Consider the following 19829-nt stretch of genomic DNA (forward strand, 5'->3'; position numbering starts at 1 on the left):
TTCGTCTGTCTCTTTCCTTTCCGCTGTAAAGCGCTCAGGCTCTTCTGGGCTCTAAAGCGCGCGCTTGCTCCTATGGGCATCAGTTGACATCACTGACATAGGCTATCATTGTTATTATCAGTTTGTCATAGGACAATTCAGTCTTAAGCAAGCAGCGAGTGTGGGGGTTAATTTGTGCAAGTCAGTGGAAGTAAGCGTAGCAGAGGCATTGACCTCTGTATTAATAAGTGAAAGAAGACGGAGTGAAATGGAGGATATTAAAATGAAACAAGATTTAATAGCATTGAAAGAGACCATAGCGAAGGTGAGGAAGAAGGCGGAAAAAATCCAACATTAAAATAAATATTTGAAAGGCAAATGTGAACACTTAGAGGCGGAAAAGAGGAGAAAGAACTTGACATTTTTTGGAGTAGAAGAAAAGAAAAAGGAACATAGTGGTGAAACATACGAGAAGATGATAGCAACGTGTTGAGAGTGTTTTGGAATGGATTTGATTGACGGACAAATTGTGGAAGTATTAAGAATAGGAAGAAGAAATCTAAATCGTAATCCAGATCCAGTTAGGCCTAAACTAGCGAAATTCAAGAGCATGATATCGAAGGATAAGATCGTGAGAAACAGAAGGTTGCTAGGTACACTTCCATCAGATTGGGCACTTTATTCTCTAAAACCCTTAACTTCTGTTTCTCTCTCAAATTGAGAGTCCAGGTTTCACAACCATACAGAACAACTGGTAATATAACTGTTTTATAAATTCTAACTTTCATCTGTTTCGAGAGCAGACTGGATGATAAAAGCCTCTCAACCGAATAATAAACAATATGTTCTATTTAACATAAATCTCTAAGCCTCGTATGAGTATAATTCATGTTCGCTGGGACAACTGAACATAGAGTAGCTTAATAAATCATTACCAAGAAACGAAGATAATACATTATTACGAAGATAATGTATTATACTTAAAATGAAAATATCTGAAGTATGTACGCTATTCAGTAAAAATTTGATATTAGTAAGAAGTCAGAATGAAAGATTTTTAGGTTAAGTCCACAACTAAATAGAGTAAACTGAGAATCAAATGAAATATCGTTATCACAAACTCGCAAGATACTTATTTGAAATATATAGTATGTTGAATATAATAATATTAATACCAATTTAAATAACGCATTCTAAATATCTCATACTTCTAATTTGGATTTATGCGTTACAATTTTTGATATATATGCCGTGATTTCGAAATAATGTCATTATAAATGTTTATCCCATAATTAAGGCTATATTTTTTGCCTTCAGTTCTTACGCATTTGGCTTTTGAAATAAAATATACTTGTTTCTATTTGAAAGGGTCTTTTTTTGTGGAAGGAATTTAGTAATGCATAGGCCTATGTAGAAATTTATTCCCATTTAATTTAGTATTCTACTTCGAAATGACTGAACGTCGTCCAAATGTCCCAGCTTCAATGCTAGAACATATGAAACTTTCAAACAGACCTAGAAAGACGGCGCAGTAGATAGATCCGATAGATGGAAAAAGTAAAAATCTCTAGCCTGTTCCCTCACCTCCAACCGATAGAATACTATCAGTTAACCTGTATCTCCCAGACTGGGGACCTCACTTCGAAGTCTAGTAGACTTTGAAGTTGAGGCACATAAACTCTGAAGTTACGTGCACACAGAATAAAACAGTGTTTACAGAGCAGAGACAAGGTAGTCTTTTCTCATCATACACATACCGTATTAGTTGGAGATTTTTCAATGTATGACGAGCAAATAATTTCATAAATAAATTCTCGCCCGAAGGGCAGACGTAAATATTATGTTGGCCAGAATACAATGTATTATTGTCTTTTTAGTGTGTAAACATAAGAGTTTCTTGGTGCTATAAAGAATTAGGCCTACATAGAGCAAAACTGTTTAAAATGTTATTTTAAAAGTTATTATTATTATTATTATTATTATTATTATTATTAGCCTATTATTATTATTGTTATTATTTATAATTAAAATAAGCGACATAAATAAACTAAGTTTAAAGTACAAATAACAGAAATAAACTTGCCTCTACTGCCCTCCCAAGCGAAAAGGGCGTATCTCAAGGATTTTCTTAAAAATCAGTTTTTGAAATAATTAGATAGTTCAGATGCTAATATATGTATTTCCTAAAGGAAATGGCCGTTTCTCAATAAATTGTGCCTTTAAAACGTGATTTAATGAAAGCCGTATCTCAAAATTAATATGAATTCCTAAACTAATTTGGCGGAAGTTCATTTTTCTAAGCAAAAAGGCCGCTTCTCAGACATACGTTCTTTTGGCTTAGTATTTCTTATTTGCCATTCTAGTCAAATTAGACGTAACTGCATTAGTAACAAATCCTTCGTGTTTTAATCAGCTCTCAGCAATGTAATCGCCACTACCCCAATGCTTATTTCCCATAGTTTAAACATAGTCCTTATAATTAATTCATTGTTGATCATGAAAATTAATATACAAGGTGTGTTCCGATTAAATTTTCTAGCTTATTATTGAAAACATGTCACAATTTTCATTTGCTTGTTAGTTGTTATGTATTAGACGCAGAATATTGATTCTACTCAACCTTATTTTAGAAACGCCATTATAATCACCACGTAAGTAAAATAATATATATTTTTATCACTATTGGACTGATAGTTCATATGCACAAATATTTTAGAGAAAACGAAATGGACAATGAAATTATTCGTAGACACATAAATTCATTTAATCCGACCATATCACACTAGTAGTATATTACCGGAGGGAACAGCAACTAATCGTCTTTATTTACCAAGTGATATAACTCTGACTGCCATGTACCATGATTTTATTACTCAGAATGTTAATTACAAATGTTCATATGAAAAGTACAGAATGGTAGCCAGTGAAATGGACATATCTTTTGCTAAACTGTGAAATCTTCAATGTGCATAATAATAGCCACACAAAGGAAAATTTGGACACTAATTTTTAAACTTGTAAAATGTGGAAAACATATTGAGAGAGCATCAAAATCTCGGACCAAATACAGAGAAGATGCTGAAAAAATTGAAGAGATTAACAAAATAATTTATTATGCAGATCTTCAAAAAGTTATCTTGTTGCCAAGACTGGACACATTTAAGGTAGCTATATTCACAAGTGTTTGACTGTTTACATGATAGCTTCGTTCCTGTTGGGGGGGGGGGGGAATGTGCAAGCCGTTTGCAGCTGTCCGGCACGAGGCTCTCTTTAAAAGGAGCAAAGAAGAAATACTTTCTACAAATTTTTCAAGTACAAGAGAGTTTGTTCAAAATTACTCTATGGTTGGACAACTGCACGCTCCAGAACAAAACTGGACATTCTTTTCATTTTTTATTTACATTGTTAGTTCAAATGAAGTAAGTACTAATGAAATTTTGAAAGATATTTTGAACCAGGCCATTCGTTTATGCCTTCTGATCCTTTCTTCACAAAGTAGAACAGTCAGTGAAAAGACGTGGATATAAAGTATATGATATTGCAGAATTTGTAGATGCAGTAAAATTAGCATCTTACCATCTGAGGTACTGCCAGTGGAGCTTCAGTAATTTTTTCATTTGGTCTGACTACTCATCACAATATAAATTGAACCTGATTCATTGGTTGAAATAACGGTTTCCAGAAGATCATACAGTATGCAGTACAAAAATGACTTTGATGGTACATCATTCAACATAAATTTCCTGACTGGAAAAATAAACTGAAGGAAGGAACAGTTACCACGTCCTGAGCAGCAACGAAAACCTCTTGGATTCCCTGCTTAAAAAAAGAGTGCCATAATTCGTAATTTGGGTGGAATAATGAAAAACAGACTGACATTTTGGGAGAATCTTCCAGTAAATGATGACTAAAATTTTATTATGTTCAAGTATCAATTATTTGGTATAAACTAACTTTTCAGTGTTTTGTTATTTTTTTAGTTAATTTATTTACCTCAGTAATTTACGTAAAAGTGTTTTGTGAACTGTGTACCTCAGTAAATATAACCAAACATTTATTTTCAACTTCAATGTTGTACCTTTGTATCATTAATATATTAACAGAATGATTGGTAAATAAATTGCTCTCTTCACTGATTTTCTAGATGATATTTGTCTTAGATTGTAGTATTTTTTACAATAATGCTATGCAGTATGTGTTCTAATTTATTAAAACAATAAAAATAATTAATAAAATAAAACAGAATTAATTTCACTTACTGGTTTTTTATGTACAATATGAGATACGCCTAATTTGCTAAGCATATCAGTATCTTCAACAATTAATATTAATACTTAGCAAATTAAGCGTATCTCAAATTGTCCACAAAAATGTAAGCTAATTAGCCTAAAAATTGTATTCTATATAGTTTGAATATATTTCAATAATGAATACGCTGAAAATTCCAATAAATTAACTTTAAAAGTAGGCGCGCTTTGATCATTCACTAAATCCTCAATACTGAAAAATATTCAAGTTTTGAGATACGGCCTTTTGGCTTGGGAGGGCAGTATACTATTGTCAATACTATTACTATAAAAAGAAACTTTTAGAAAGTCATAGGCCTATTATGTTTTTTTTTTTACAATTCATTTTAATATATCAATATGCCTGGTAAATTATTAATAAGTATTTAATGAATTTCAATCTTAAGGCATATAAACTTGCAAATGTTTATTTGCTATTTAATAACAATATATGAACGTTTTCGCCGTTTAGGGCATCTTCAGATATAACAAAACATATTATCTGGACCTATGATAACATATTATGCAAATAACAAGGAAAATAGAGAACAATATATATGGTACATGAAATTCATGAGCTTTATGTAGATATAACATGAAACAGGATGAATATTGAGATAATCTTTGAATTTGAACTTAGACTGGACGAATATTTTATTTTATACATATAGCTCATGTTACAATTAATATACAATGTTTAAAATTTGTCAATGTTAAAATTTAAAATGATGATAATAAAATATTTAAAGTAATCATGGCTGAAAGTTGTCGTAAGTTACAAGATAGTATGCGTAGTTGATGTTCTTGTGTTTTGTAATTATTTCGCTTAGAGAACATTCAAACAACATTCATTCAAATGCCAACGGCCTCTCCAAGCGAAATAATTACAAAACACTAGAACATTAACTACGCATACTATCTTGTAACTTACGACAACTTTCAGCCATGATTACTTTAAATATTTTATTATCATCATTTTAAATTTTAACATTGACAAATTTTAAACATTGTATATTAATTGTAACATGAGCTATATGTATAAAATAAAATATTCGTCCAGTCTAAGTTCAAATTCAAAGATTATCTCAATATTCATCCTGTTTCATGTTATATCTACATAAAGCTCATGAATTTCATGTACCATATATATTGTTCTCTATTTTCCTTGTTATTTGCATAATATGTTATCATAGGTCCAGATAATATGTTTTGTTATATCTGAAGATGCCCTAAACGGCGAAAACGTTCATATATTGTTATTAAATAGCAAATAAACATTTGCAAGTTTATATGCCTTAAGATTGAAATTCATTAAATACTTATTAACTATTATGTTTTGTTTGCTATAAATCTAGCTCCTGTTTGAGTAAAACTCATGTTCGGAGGGAAAATTGAGCTTATAGGACATAGGATAATAAATTATTACGAAGAAACAAGACTATTTTTCTATTTAAAATGAAAATAATTCAAAGAAAGAATTGTGTTGTATTATGTAAGAAGTCATGATAAAAGTTTTGTAGATCACCTTGATAATAAAATAGAGCAATAAAAGGAATTATAATGAAGTATCGCCAAATCATAAGATATTTATTTAAAATATATCAGTCAATACAGGGTGTTTAAAAAGTACGGGGCATAATTTCAGGTATGTATTTCCCACATGTAGACAATCAAAATAGTTCATTACAACATGTGTCCGGAAATGCTTTATTTCCGAGTTATGGCCTTCACAACATTGAAATCCACCGGAACGTTTTTCTTTCCGCAAGTCGTTGCCGTCAAAGGAGACATTAAGAGGGCACTCTGACAGTTCATTCCGAGGCGAAGGTTACATTCAGTGTTGTGTAGGCGTTAGACTGTGCGACATGTATTCAAATCAAGAGCTGGCAGAGATACACTTCATGTACGGTAAGGCGGACGGCAATGCTGCGCTGGCTCGTCGTTTGTACCAGGAGAGTTACCCACAGCGACAATGTCCAGATCGGAAGACATTTGTACGTCTCCATTACCGTCTGTGCGAGTATGGAAAATTGAACTCTCCTGGTTTGGGAAGGGGACGACCAAGATCTACAACTCCAGAAGTACAGGAGGAGATTCTGGAGGCTGTGAACATGACTCCTTCTATCAGCACACGAAGGGTAGCGTTGCAAGTCAATGTTCCTCATACGACTGTCTGGAGACTGTTGAAAGAGTATCAATTGTATCCTTATCATTTGCAACGTGTACAGGCCCTGTCACCAGCAGATTACCCTGCACGAGTTAGGTTCTGTCAGTGGTTCTTGCAGCAGTGTGGTGTAAATCCGAACTTTCCTGCCTTAGTATTATTTACAGATGAAGCACAGATCACACGAGATGGCATAACAAATTTCCACAATCAGCATGTACTTATGGGCGTATGAAAACGCACGTGCAACTGTTCCATCTCATCACCAGGTGCGGTTCTCCCTCAACATGTGGGCCGGTATCATTGGTGATCGATTAGTTGGACCGCATGTACTTGTAAACAGACAGCTTGGAGAATGGTGGGTTTATAATGAAAAACCTGCCACTTGGCAGAACACTATGTATGTATATGTATATATATATATATATATATATATATATATATATATATATAAGCTTATATATTTCAATTTCAAAATCATGTTATAAATTTTTAGTCCATAATTGAAGCCATATTTTATTTTTTTCATATATTTATTATTTTTTGTCTCAGCAGTTGTAATGCTTTTTGCCACTTTTTGCAAGGTTTTATTTTATTTTATTGTTGAAGAAAGTTAATAATGCATATTTAAACATTTGATTAAATTGCATTAAATTTCGTTTTCGACATCGCAATGACTTTACGTCGTCCCAAATCTCACGGCTTCAGTGCTAGTACGTAGGAAAAGTTCAATATCAACCATACCTATAGAGACGGCACAGATAAACTATGTTGAAAATAATCCATTGGCGTGAAGTGTACATCATAATGTAAATTTATATAAAATATAATTTAAGATGTAGACAGTTGTAAAATGTAAATAATGTAATTACAACGTTTGTATCCCATTTATGTACTGTACGTTTGTTCATAGAATAAATTTATGTTTTGTTTTCGGAAAATTGTGGCACTGCACATACAGAATGGTTATCATTAAACTGACGGTATTCAGGGTGGCACAGCACAGACTCTAATGATTGTAGGAGTGTGAAACCTCTTAAATATGCTAATTAGCCAATGCGTTCGCTAATTATGGCAAAAATGATTAGTTCCAAGTTTCTCCACCAGGTGTAAATATGGCGCTGTAAGCAGTCAAAACGTGCAATTGTCTGTAACTCTGACGTCAGTATGTTCTTCCGGTTCCATTGCATTGTGTGAGTTGCCTATTGCTTGGTGACGAGTGTTGATTCTGTTAGTGAAGTAAATGTTCGTTGAAAACTTAGAAGGTTGAAGTTTTCCTTGTGAAACGCAATGGCTGTTGAGAAGAAAGACCGTGCACTGCTAGAGAAGTTGTTTTACCAGAATGGCAGCAATTGCAATACTGAATCGCGGGAATATCTCCGACAGAAACACTGACACATGTCAATTAATGGGCTGAAGAAAATGATGAAAAAATTCGAGGAAACAGGTAAATTAAATGTCGCACTAGGGAGAGGATGGCGGTCCATCTCCATGGAAGTCGTTGACGAAGTTTCTGTAGCTGTAGCTGACAGTGCAACACGACTCAGATTCTGCAACCAGTGCTCGAGCTCAGTTTAATTATAACCACCTTGGCGGTGTTCAACTTGGCACAGCACGGACTGTAATGATAGTAGGCGTGTGAAACCTCGTAGATATGCTAATTAACCGATGCGCACGCGAATTATTCCAAAAAATTAATTAGTTCCACATCTTACCACCAGGTGAAGATATGGAACTGTAACCAGTCAGAACGTGGTATAGGCGCAAGAAAAAGGCAGGAAAGATCAAACACTTGATAACGGCACGTTGATTAGAAACTATGGTTACAAACACTGTTCAACATGGTTTCACACCTCAGCAACATGTTGCATCCGTAACGCGGCATGATCGACAGTTGTTCGCAGCATATCTGGTGAAATCAGAACGACATGTCTTTGTATGCTAGCCTTTTGGTCAGGCCGTCCTCTCCGTGGTGCGACACCTAATTCACCTGTACCTCGAATTTTTTCATCATGTTCTTCAGCCCATTAATTGACATAGAACCTCCTCGCAACTGTTTCTGTCGGCGATATTCTCGCAATGCAACGTTGCTATTGCTCTCATTCTGGTAAAGCAACTTCACTAGCAGTGCATGGTCTCCTCAGCATATAGATAATTACACAGTATGGACACTTCACGTCGATATATACCTTTGATGTAGCAGGACTGATTTCAATGATCTTCAAACTAGTTTGAGCGTGAGATTTTGCTTTCTCCCTAGAGTTGGCGCTGACATCACACCAGCTAGCAGTCGACACAGCGCGCTGTGGTTCATTTTCCCGAATTCCTGGCCAAAACTCCAAAACTGAAACATATAGGGGAGGGTTGGTTGTTGTTTTAAGTTGAAGAGGAAGGACAGGGCATGTAGACATCGTATATCTTATCTCCCATCTCCAGTCCTGTGCTTGTAAATACATGGCTGAAAATGCGTCTCTCTTGGACAATGCAGTTGCTGAGTTTGCGTGGTGAAAGAAAGGTCGTTTTTGAAGTGTCATAAATAAGTGGTACAAGTGTGAAACTAAATGCTGAAGCATGGATTCGATTCCTGGAGGTATGTAGAAGATTTGAACATAGTTTTAATTTATTACCTAATTAACTAACGGCATTTAGATATTAAATAATATAGTCATGTTTATTGTGGTTGAAAATGTGAAAGCGGCGGATTCACGGAGGTTAAAAGTTATCGGTCCTGTGAGGTCCTGTCAAGTTTCTCATTACAAATCATACCTATGAGGATGCTTTTCAGGTACCAATAAAGAAAGTCTGCCCCCAACTGCCACTGGGCCCACTAGCTCGAATTTAGTTTTGAAGTGCGCACAGCGTCTTTGCGTTGTAATACATGGGAGGATCGGAAGGTAACGCACAACAATTATTTAACGGAATACTATTTTGGTTAGGACGTTCAAATTTGGCAGATAGTTAGTTTAAATCTTGCAACACATACAGCAATGATTCGATTGGATGTCACCCTGGCGAAACAAGCTGTAACTACTAATAAAAATGACACGTTTTCTATCATCGTTCACTTGTGAAGGGCAGCGAGGTGTGGTCCGTTTTGTTGAGAGAAACAAAAAATTCGAGTGAAATCCACAGGGAAATATTGGAGGTGTGTGGCACTTGATTGTCTGGACCATAACAACATCTCCAGGTGGTGCAGGTTCCTCGAAGAAGTCCGCCGACGAAGCACGTTCCGGCTGACCGGTGACCGATGCAACACCACTGAATGTCAGAGGCATCATTAAGGCGGCAATCACCCACCCTACAGTCCAGACCTTGCACCGTCTGACTTTCACCTCTTCGGGCCATTGAAGAAATTCCTAGGAGGACAACGCTTCGGTTCGGATGAAGAAGTGAAATCGGTCGTGCGCAGGTGGTTATACGCCCAAAAAGTGGAGTTTTATGAACGAGGTGTACTGAAAAGTGATACGATGGGAGAAATATGTCGAGAGACTTGGTTCCAATGTCGAAGAATAGGTAAAACCTCTAGCTTTCTTGTGCATTATTTCATTTTGTTTACCTATGAAATACGTTGCCAGAAAAATGGTTATGTCGTATATTAATCCTTCATAAATTTATTAAAATTTGAATTATTTCTGCAATTCCTTTCAGGATATGAAAGTCATCACATAAACCTCACTAGGCGTGAATTGTTTACTATACTACAGCTACGTTCATCATCTAATTTCGAAGAAAAGTATGATTATTTAAGAGAACGCATTATAATCATAACCGATTCCCCTGCAACATCATCCGAAGAATTAAAGAATGTGTTAAAACAATTAATATATAATTTTAGAACCAGATGGCAACGGTCAAATAGGATAGTTGAAAGATTCCTACCACAGAATAAGAAATGGCTTGAAAATCTACGAGTTTTCCAATATGCGTTACTGAAACGCAAAAGAGAGTCGAGCGTCCATTACTAGAATTTAGTAAAGTGGTGAACGTTATAAAAGACGAAAAGCACAGGGATTAAGACAAAACATAGTTCTTCAGAACTCGCATATGCCACACAAATGAGCCTTCGTGAAGCAGGACAGATTGTTACTACTGCTGCTGCAATAAAAGATGTACAATTTTCAACATAAATCAGTACGTCAACATGCAGAAAAGCTTATAAATTAAGTTCAGAGCGTTGTATATCTTTATCTGGAGTAAAAGCATTGTCTATTCTAGTTGAAGTTAAATTAACAATATTCCTTTATAACCTGATTAGTTCCGAGACTGAAAATCCATCTCTTACATTTTCCAACAATACAGAATGGTGCTAGAAGCACAAAAGACATGCTAACCCGATACCAATGCCATTCAAATAACAGGAAAGTCTGCTGAAACTGATTTGCAGGCATTATTGGACTATACTGCATAAAGAATGTTGAAAGTCCCAAGGAAGAAACTGAAGCATTTGTCTGCAGATGTAATATCACTTCTGTCAGCTCCAGGTGTGTCCACTCAGAGCTCTGATAAAGATGACTCCCTTATCTCCGCAGACTATGATGCTAGCGAGTGAAAGAATTACTGTATTATACACACATTATATATAGATTTATGTAATTAGATAATATAGACTATAACTTTGCATTCTGTAAGAAGCAATGAAATGATCATCCACGCCAAAAAGCATTTACTATAGCTAATTATGTGAATTTACTCGACATTTAATTCTTAATTATGTTACTTTTACGATTTGTTTCAACTTTGTTACGTTCAAATTAATTCAAACATCTCTAGAGGTTTTGGCCAAGAAATTGGGAAAATGAACCACTGTGCAGCGGAAATATAACACAGACAATTAATACATCTAGGTACATTATGCACTCAAATAAAATAAATTGGACCGATGAAATACTAAATGCCATTAACTGTAATGTCTAGACTCTAGAGTTCCTTTATAATGAGAGTTGAGACGTAGATCCCAACAACAATTAAAATATGTAATGATATTTTGATAGCGTTGAAAATGGAAAAACAAAACTCCTATGAGAAGTAAAACCACATACCTACAATCATATTGTATACAAATATTAAACGAATTTGATACATAATTTTATAATGTATTGTATTATTTTATAATATAATTTATTATATATAAAATATAAAAAAATATTGTTACAACTAGTTTGTCACTGAGAAATACGGAAAAGCTGTTAACTTGAATTTATTTGAAGCAAAGCGTTACTGGATTATGCAAAAAATAGGCGATGTTTGGATCCTGTGTCTCAACTCTATTCTCAATTATCTTAGCGTGTGCTCGATTACACTACAATCTAGCGCTTTAAAGTGGAACTAAACGCCGGTGCACAGAGAAACAAAACACTGGAAAATTCGCTTAGTGTCCATTCTTTGTAATCCCTATTCGCTGGCTCCCTTCTCAACAGCCATTCCGTTTCTAAATTTTCAACGAACATCCATTTACTAGCGGAATCAACACGCGTCACCAAGCAACAGGGAACTGACACAATGCAATGTAGCCAGAAGAACATACTGACGTCAGAGTTACAGACAATTGCACGTTTTGACTGCTTACAGCGTCATATTTACACCTGGTGGCGAGACTTGGAACTAATTATTTTTTGGCATAAATCGCGAGCGCATTGATTAATTAGCATGTTTACGAGGTTTCGCACTCCTACGATCATTCGAGTCTGTGCTGTGCTACGCAGAACACCGTCAGTTTAATTATAACCACCTTACTCTTCGTTTATATAATTTAATGTTACTGCATTTGTGCAACTGCCTACTTTATGTATGTTCTCTGAACGACAAAATGTTCAATAACATTAACGACACTACTACTACTACTACTACTACTACTACTACTACTACTACTACTACTACTACTACTACTACTACTACTACTACTACTACTACTACTACTACTACTACTACTACTACTACTGTCCGCCGTTGTGGCTGAGGGGTTAGCGAGTCTAGCTCCGAACTCAGTAGTCCTGGGTTCGATTCCCGGTCAGGAGACGAGTTGCCTGGTTGAAGTTTTTTCGGCGTTTTTCCCCTGGTTTTCCTCCCCCATTACCCTTTCCATTCATCTCGTTTCTGGCTTTTCAGATCACTCTGTAGGTGGTCTCCGGAAGCTAATGGCTCTCTCAAAGAGTTTGTAATACTTACTATTACAAACTCTTTGGGCTCTCTCGACGTTGGATGGCTTCTGCAACGAGCAACTGAGGCAGACCTATTCGGGGAAGGAGTTTCGCCTCGTACCGACAGGGGGCCTTGGGGGAAGTCGCCGAAGCAGGAAAGTAGCTATAAGGATATCTGCCGGCTGTAGGAACCAGTCGGTAAGCGATTCATGTGGTTAGGGCGGTGCGTGTAGGGGACCTGTGGCACGCATCTCATTCCATATCTAGGGTTAGGGCAATAAATCTCAACAGGTCGCAGTGCTGTACCCTCCGTGCTCCCCCTCAGTTAAATTCTATTCCGTTCCACACTACTACTACTACTACTACTACTACTACTACTACTTTTATTAATTTTTCTTACTTGCATACCTTCTGGCTTTACGAATATATATGGTAGAACGCTTCCCAGAATTGGATAAGAGGGCAGACCAGGCAGTTTATCCATCATGCGCTTTATACGCAACTTCTCTGGATCTCTTTGACGTAGAAGAAGCAGTCCTACTATTAGAACAGCAACTAGCAGTAGTGTTGTGGGTTCCATTGCATTTGCACCACAAGATTATTCTTGGAAGGACTTGTGTATACTTCAATGCGCAGTTACCTGTGCGAGAAAACAAAGCTGTATTAACATTTTCTCAATAGATCATAGAAGCTATTTAACAGCATCGAAGATCCTTGTACTGGTTCTAAGCAAGTTGGGCAGAAATTTACCGTGTCTGATCCAAGTTTTGTAAACTGGGCAAAAGATATTAAAGAGTAGGCTATATCCAGCTAAACTGGCCATATTTTATCAAAATTTCGAAAATTTAAAATATGGCATTATTTAAATCCAAGCAGTGGCTCTTAAATGAATTTGTGAATAATAACCTCGTAAATATTCAACTTAATTCAATAAGGGACACTTGAGTAAATGAAAAAAATAAATTTATGTAGTTTTCATATATTTAAACTGGATGTACCCCAATTAAACTTTTCAAAAATGAAACACGTAAATTAAGCGCAATGTTTACGTAAAATAAGCAAAATGAATGTGTGAATTGAACAAAAGTGATATAAGTCCCAGTTTCAATCTTGTCTTTAACATCGCCATCCCCATTTCTTACAGCCATTTGGAACTGTGGACTGTATACATATATATAGCAGAAGTGGGCGCCAATTATGATGTTGCGTCACTCATCCCTTCCTTCCACCACCGCGTCATTGACTTGATACGGGAGGGGATTTGTATTCAGTGCCTGTGTTATGTGATTGCGTACGGGTCACACTGACGTCATTCAACTCCGGTGGACTGTGGACGGGGAACCAACACTTCCCCAATATTTTCCACCCCTCTCTCGCCAGTTCTGTATCCCTGATATATAGGCATTAGAAACGTCAGAATATGTTGTAGGAAGACCAGGAAAAGTCACAAAACCGATAGAAAAATAAAATTATATACACGAAATTTTGGTAGTGGTGCAAAACCAACAGGCGAACCCTTATGAATTCGTAAAGCTACCTTGTATAAATATATATATATATATATATATATATATATATATATATATAATGAATTGACGAAACTCCACGACACGATTTATAAAGAAGATAACTATTTCGTTTTATGTTACGATTTCATTTCATTTGTCAGGTATTCTGAGATCACTCATTCGTAATAGATGATCCATCCATGCTTGTTTATACTCTTAAAATTACTCAACCACTTTATTTGTCTTTAACTCGTGAAGTATTATCTAATTAGGTAGATCTATAAGATATCAACATGTAACAGCATTAAGTAACGTTATGAATACCATTTGCTGAACCTCAAGTCCTTTCTTTTCCTGCCCTTTTAGGACCCAAGTTTCTGAGGAAAATTTCACAATCGGATTAACTATTATATTATGTAATTTAAGTAGGTTGTTTTGAGACTTTTTTCGAAAACATTGTCTGATTATATAATTTGCTTCATTATACTGTATTTAACATTTATTTGGGTCTATAATGGTATTATAATTTTTATGTTGTACTCTGTCCAAGGGATAAGCTGTTGAAATCTGCACACATCTACCGTATTAAGGTGTAGTGCCCAATATTCGTCCCCTTGCCTAAATTCGTCCCCCACAGTATTTCGCCCATAATGTTTCGCACCCTGGTGATGGTCAATACAGACTATCCCTCATTATGCAGTAGCAAGCGTGATTTCAGTTGGAGCGAGTGTTATTGTCTGTTTCGTTGTTATTTAAGTTTTAAATATCTGGAAGGTGAAAAACTCTTCTGTTTATATATTCTCAGTAGTATTTCACAGCCTAAGTTACGTATTTTATAACATTTTTTGCTTCTATATAAAGAGCAAAATGTCTAGTATAAGAATATATATTAAATGAACCGGACATTGCAGCGTGCTTAGAACGAGATGCCGCCATACTTTTGTGGTGCACATGCTCAAATTTCGTCCCCTAGGACGTGTCTAAATTTCGTCCCCGGGACGGATTTCGGAATGCTAATTCTATGTCATGTAATTTCAGTAAGGCTGTTGTCATTTATATTTCTAGTTGCCTTCAGATGGGAAAACGGAAACTATGGAGCAAGGAGGAAATGATAGAAGCCGTAAAACCTGTTAGGGAGAAAAAGATGGGCTACAAATTGGTATCTAATCGACATCAACTTACCCAAGTGACAGAACATCAGAAAACTGAACCTGAAACTTCAAATTCTATGATCAGTCCAGAAGATATTCGGAAAGTTCCAGTGATAGAGCCATCGTTTTCCAATAGGCGTGGTACAGCACTTCTAGTAACGAGTACACCCCATAAGAACAGTGTTCATACAGGAGCAGAAAAGAAAAGAAAAGTTAATGAGTATGAAAACCAAAAACAAAAGCAGACGAGAAGAAATCTTAACGTCGACTTCTGTACCACTATCGCTTCACAACCTGCAGCCTCAGTTTCAACCAAAAGAAGTGCACCGAAACAAACAAAAAATGAAAATTTTCTGCGAGTCTTCTAGCGACAGTGGAAGTGATGATGAAGATGTAGTATTCCCGTTATGTGGGAAAAATTTTCATATCATAAACAAGGACAGAAAGGGATCAAATACACGGAATGCTGCCATTGGTCCCACGAAATGTGCTCATCTTGTGAACACAAAAAATTTATTTGTGACGTGTCGGGATGAGTGAAACACAAAATTGAAAGGTTTTAGTCCTATTGGACGTAATGAACTATTTAATGTTAGGTTAAAAAGTTAAACTGTAATTTTTTTTGGAAGTGCTAAGAACCTTAAGAAAATATCACATGAAGGAGTTTTTAATTTACAAAATGTAATTTAAATAATTTTCTGAATGCTCTCTTACATACTTTCTATAATAATTAGTCATTAATAAACATTCTTGGTGTTCTATGTTTTTATTTCATTGTACTGTTGAAATAATTGTCATTCAATATGTTAAAGAGTACAGGGGACGATATTTAGACCGCTTCATTGAAATGTAAAAAATTGCATAATTTCATTCTCCATGTTTTATATTCAATTTGATTCCAAATTTATGAATTTAGAATTCTGTATCTTGTAGTTAAATGTTGAAAGTTCTTAACTAGATTAGTTTCAAGTTTTCAACTTTAATGGTATATGAATGGTGAGACAAAACTAAATGAGGGACGATAAATGGGCACCCTACCTTACTTCTACTCTGTGTATCACCATTAATCTATAACTAGTTCATGTATAACAGAATTTTCGTTAGTTGAGAAACTTCGATTTAAATCAGCAGGCCTTACTTACTTATTTACAAATGGCTTTTAAGGAACCCGAAGGTTCATTGCCGCCCTCACATAAGCCCGCCATTGGTCCCTATCCTGAGCAAGATTAATCCAGTCTCTATCATCACTCCCCATCTCCCTCAAATCCATTTTAATATTATCCTCCCATCTACGTCTTGGCCTCCCCAAAGGTCTTTTTCCCTCCGGTCTCCCAACTAACACTCTATATGCATTTCTGGATTCGCCCATACGTGCTACATGCCCTGCCCATCTCAAACGTCTGGATTTAATGTTCCTAATTATGTTAGGTGAAGAATACAATGCGTGCAGTTCTGTGTTGTGTAACTTTCTCCATTCTCCTGTAACTTCATCCCGCTTAGCCCCAAATATTTTCCTAAGAACCTTATTCTCAAACACCTTTAACCTACGTTCCTCTCTCAGAGTGAGAGTCCAAGTTTCACAACCATACAGAAGAACCGGTAATATAACTGTTTTATAAATTCTAACTTTCAGATTTTTGGACAGCAAACTGGATGATAAGAGCTTCTCAACCGAATAATAACACGCATTTCCCATATTCATTCTGCGTTTAATTTCCTCCCGAGTGTCATTTATATTTGTTACTGTTGCTCCAAGATATTTGAATTTTTCCTCCTCTTCGAAAGATAAATCTCCAATTTTTATATTTCCATTTCGTACAATATTCTGATCACGAGACATAATCATATACTTTGTCTTTTCGGGATTTACTTCCAAACCGATCGCTTTACTTGCTTCAAGTAAAATTTCCGTGTTTTCCCTAATCGTTTGTGTATTTTCTCCTAACATATTCACGTCATCTGCATAGACAAGAAGATGATGTAACCCGTTCAATTCCAAACCCTGCCTGTTATCCTGAACTTTCCTAATGGCATATTCTAGAGCGAAGTTAAAAAGTAAAGGTGATAGTGCATCTCCCTGCTTTAGCCCGCAGTGAATTGGAAAAGCATAAGATGGAAACTGACCTATACGGACTCTGCTGTATGTTTCACTGAGACACATTTTAATTAATCGAACTAGTTTCTTGGGAATACCAAATTCAATAAGAATATCGTATAATACTTTCCTCTTAACCGAGTCATATGCCTAGGCCTACAACATAAATGTATATGGCACCTGAATAATACTCACACTGCAAAGTGGATCAAAACACAAATCTAGCTGGACAAAATTAATAACTTATATATAACAGGTTTTCGTGAAATTTTACACAGGGGTTACAGGTAGCATATATTTTTTGTGTCAAAGTCTCATTACGTTTATGTAAGAGGAACTACACCTTTACAGGAGGTGTTTTCAGACAAAATAACATTTCTCCTACCAAACAGATTTTCATGAAACTTTGTACAGGACTTACAGGTAGCATTTACTTTTATATGTAAAAAGTCTCATTGCGTTTGTATAAGAGGAGTTATCCTTTTATACGGGTAGTTTTAGGCAAAATTAGTTACTTTTCTCTTATCTATCACATTTTAATAAACATTTATGCAGTAGTTACAGGGAGCATATATTGTTTGTGTCCTGAAAACTTTCATAGCGTTCGTGTTAGAGGATCTACCTCTTTAGAGGAGGTGGTTTTAGACAGAATTAATAAATTTCCTTCTGTCTACCACACACACACATACACACACACACACACTACATTTTTTCACAACTACAGGGTACTTCTCATACTTAATCAGTTTTCTTGAAATTTTGTACAGAAGTTATAGATAGCATATAGGCTATATTTGTGTACAAGCTCTCATTACTAGAGCTAGGAAGTTGGTACCAAAACTGTTGTGTGAGCTTGGACTACATCTCTACCGAGTGAAAAGTAATACAACGTCTCTCAGTGTCAGTGAAGCAGATTAACATGCACAGCCGGGTGGTAACCAAACATGTGATCCAATCATCCAAAACCTTAGATCAAGAAAATAATATAAAAACAATAATTTACTTATAAATTTCGTAACTCCCAATCAAAATTAATTTACCCATATAATATATATCAGATGTCTGCATCGGACATTTTCAGCGTATTCCGAATCTCTCTTGTCTCTGGACAACAATGACGTCACGATGCAGCGAAATAGGAACAAAACTGCTGGAAGGATCGATGGCTGTCATGGCGACTGTATAAGTTGTCTGTGCTACGCTAGCAAAATTTTTCGAAATTTCCATACTGCCATCTCGTTCAAAGAAAAGAGAGCATAAACAATTTATTTCTTGAACCGGTAGTAATAAATAACTGGTCCGTTGACATGTTCGCTCATAAGCCATTAACATATTATATTTACGTTGTGCTCATTACAAACAATACAGCAGAACTAAAGCGGAACACACCGCCATGACACAACAGTGCACGATGTCATTCGTCTGCTAATCCCGCCCTATACAAGAACCAATCAGATTCACTGATGGCGGCTGATGGAGACTGCCACCACCTCTGCAAGCTGATGGCACCGGTGCGACACCGGTGGAGCCTCAGTGACTCCATCGGTGAAATTCGGAACACCGTGATGACATCGGATTGCTCAGCGCTGAGATTCGGAATGCGCTCTTTTGCTCGAACGCCAAGTAGTTCATAGCATAATCCGATAGGTAGCGCACATGCATAATGGGTAAAATTGTCGCGAGCGATAAATCCTTGAACGGAATAAGCCGAGCTTTAGGCATTCGTTCTTGTTACTGGCAAGAAGTACACTGTCAAAATGGAGAACGAGGTAAAAGATGTAATGACATTGAAACTACTCAACAAGGAATAGAAGTTAAGTCCTAAACAAGGTATGAAGAGTGATGTGTGGGACAAATTCTTACTTGTGATACTTTGCGTCTGTAACAGTTGTGCAGCATGATTATTCATTTTATTATATTTTCTGTGACGTTATCTCTGTACTAATATTGTTATTAATCTACTGCTATATCAATAATATTTTGTAAAACGTTTCTACATTGTCGTAGTTTATAGGCGGAACGCTATGTATGGACCTATCATATTGTATATGTGGTAAATCACATATTGAATAATTATTAATTTGCAATAATAACTGTATATCGAAGTTTTTCATACTATTTTATTTATAACCCCACGTTACTGTTTTGGTACGTTTCATTAGACGTTTGTCATAAACGCAGAAAATGAATCCTTATTTTTACGGTGTGAGCAAAACATATGCGTATCTTATCTGTCGCCTTCTATACAAGATAAGACATGTCGGTGAGATGACCTTGTACTGTACTTCTATTTATTACGAGCGTATCACGATAGTCCTTATCTCACTCGAGGTGCGACGTTCGACCGAGTTCAAGCGAGCGATTTAACTCCAATGCAGCACTCTGTATATACAGTATATATATATATATATATATATATATATATATATTGTGTGTGTGTGCCTGCATGTGTGCAGTATATATATAACATAAAAAGTATACAATAATAATGATTCTACCCTCATTATAA

At 35.8% G+C, this 19829-nt stretch overlaps 1 protein-coding gene across 5 annotated transcripts in view; it reads right to left on the reverse strand.

Moving 5' to 3' along the window:
• Positions 1 to 19829, reverse strand: part of LOC138698282 (cytochrome P450 4C1-like) — an 82634-nt gene that overhangs the window by 46721 nt on the left and 16084 nt on the right. For 2 of the 5 annotated variants that reach the window (XM_069824069.1, XM_069824073.1), the window contains exons 2-3: positions 12975 to 13206; positions 8619 to 8773 (exon numbers count right to left, since the gene is read on the reverse strand). The exons of 1 other annotated variant lie outside the window; for it this stretch is intronic. In XM_069824069.1, coding sequence (XP_069680170.1) covers positions 8619 to 8773; positions 12975 to 13146 — 327 coding nt within the window. In that variant the 5' untranslated portion in view covers positions 13147 to 13206. The remainder of the gene's footprint in view (positions 1 to 8618; positions 8774 to 12974; positions 13207 to 19829) is intronic. 2 more of the 5 variants (XM_069824070.1, XM_069824071.1) reach the window with 2 other exon arrangements.

This window comes from Periplaneta americana, chromosome 4, assembly GCF_040183065.1.
Source record: "Periplaneta americana isolate PAMFEO1 chromosome 4, P.americana_PAMFEO1_priV1, whole genome shotgun sequence".
Taxonomy (NCBI): Eukaryota; Metazoa; Arthropoda; class Insecta; order Blattodea; family Blattidae; genus Periplaneta; species Periplaneta americana.